This window comes from Camelina sativa, chromosome 4 (assembly GCF_000633955.1).
Source record: "Camelina sativa cultivar DH55 chromosome 4, Cs, whole genome shotgun sequence".
Lineage (NCBI taxonomy): Eukaryota > Viridiplantae > Streptophyta > Magnoliopsida > Brassicales > Brassicaceae > Camelina > Camelina sativa.
Genome location: NC_025688.1, coordinates 29087594 through 29089380, shown reverse-complemented (window position 1 = coordinate 29089380; position 1787 = coordinate 29087594). Strand labels below are relative to the sequence as shown.

Genomic DNA, 1787 nt, shown 5'->3' with positions numbered 1-1787 from the left:
CACTGCTCTAATGATTCTTACAGCCATCACGGCGTATTTGTTATGGCTCACATTCATATCTCGTTGTCTTAAAGGTCCACGTGTTTGGCCTATATTGGGTAGTCTCCCTGGTCTCATAGAGAATTGTGAGCGAATGCACGACTGGATCTCCGACAACCTCCGTGCTTGCTCCGGTACGTATCAGACATGCATCTGCGCCATTCCGTTTCTAGCCAAGAAACAAGGTCTCGTGACGGTCACTTGCGATCCAAGAAACCTCGAGCATATTCTCAAGAACCGCTTTGATAATTACCCTAAAGGTCCAACGTGGCAAGCCGTTTTCCATGACCTTCTCGGTCAAGGAATCTTCAACTCCGACGGTGACACGTGGCTTTTCCAGCGTAAGACCGCCGCCTTGGAGTTCACCACGAGGACTCTCCGTCAAGCAATGGCTCGTTGGGTTAACCGGGCGATCAAGCTTCGGTTTTTACCTATTCTTGAAACGTCTCGGCTCGCCTCTGAGCCGATTGATCTTCAAGATTTGCTACTTCGGCTTACGTTTGATAACATATGCGGCTTGACTTTCGGGAAAGATCCGCGGACTTGCGCACCAGGTCTTCCGGTGAACACATTCGCGGTGGCTTTCGATCGAGCCACGGAGGCTTCACTACAAAGGTTTATATTGCCGGAGATTTTATGGAAGTTCAAGAGATGGCTCCGTCTCGGCTTAGAAGTCAGCTTGACCCGAAGCTTGGTCCAGGTGGATAATTATTTGTCTGAGATTATCACGACACGTAAGCAAGATTTGATGACTCAGCACAGTGACGGGAAACAACACGACGACCTCTTGTCGCGTTTCATCAAGAAGAAGGAATCTTACTCCGACGAGATCCTCCAGCGCGTGGCGCTCAACTTCATCCTAGCTGGACGTGACACGTCATCAGTCGCGCTGAGCTGGTTTTTCTGGTTGATTACGCAGCACCCGACCATAGAGTACAAAATCCTCCGCGAGATCTGCGCCGTTCTGATCGAGACACGTGGCGATGACGTGGCGTCATGGACGGACGAGCCGTTGTCGTGTGAGGAGCTTGATCGTTTGGTTTATCTAAAAGCGGCGTTATCGGAGACGCTGAGGCTTTACCCATCGGTGCCGGAGGATTCAAAACGCGCCGTGAAGGACGATGTGTTGCCGGACGGGACGTTCGTGCCGGCGGGATCTTCGGTTACGTATTCGATCTACTCGGCGGGGAGGATGAAATCGACTTGGGGTGAAGATTGTATGGAATTCAAACCGGAGAGGTGGATCTCGCAATCGGACGGTGGGAGGTTTATCAATCACGATCCGTTTAAATTCGTGGCGTTCAACGCTGGCCCTAGGATCTGTCTGGGTAAGGATCTGGCTTATCTGCAAATGAAATCAATAGCGGCGGCGGTTTTGCTCCGCCACCGTCTGACGGTGGTAGCGGGGCATAAAGTGGAACAGAAGATGTCGTTAACTCTTTTCATGAAGTACGGTCTTGTAGTTAACGTCCACGAACGGGATTTAACGGGGATCGCGGCGGAGCTACGAGAGGAAAAGACAGCTAACGTCAATGACGACGGGGTCGGTAACGGCGTTTCAAGGTAGGTAGAGTAGGTGAAGCAATCGCATCTATCATTTACTGTCTGAATAGTGAGACTGGCACTCGCCTTTTTGGCGCGTGCTAGATACGCTGTTATTTGGCCAAGCCCCCCACCAAATGTCGTTGATTGATTGATTTGGCTGCAGAATTCAATAGAGGTAATTTTGCAAAGTGCGTTTGTTCTGT

General features: G+C 50.7%; 1 protein-coding gene across 2 annotated transcripts in view; it reads left to right on the top strand.

Annotated features, from left to right (window-relative positions):
- LOC104783172 (cytochrome P450 86A8-like) overlaps nt 1-1781 on the top strand; it is a 3853-nt gene extending 2072 nt beyond the window's left edge. Inside the window, exon 2 of one of the 2 annotated variants that reach the window (XM_010508288.2) lies at nt 1-1781. In XM_010508288.2, the coding sequence (XP_010506590.1) occupies nt 1-1606 (1606 nt within the window). In that variant the 3' untranslated portion in view covers nt 1607-1781. The other variant, XM_010508289.2, reaches the window with a different exon arrangement.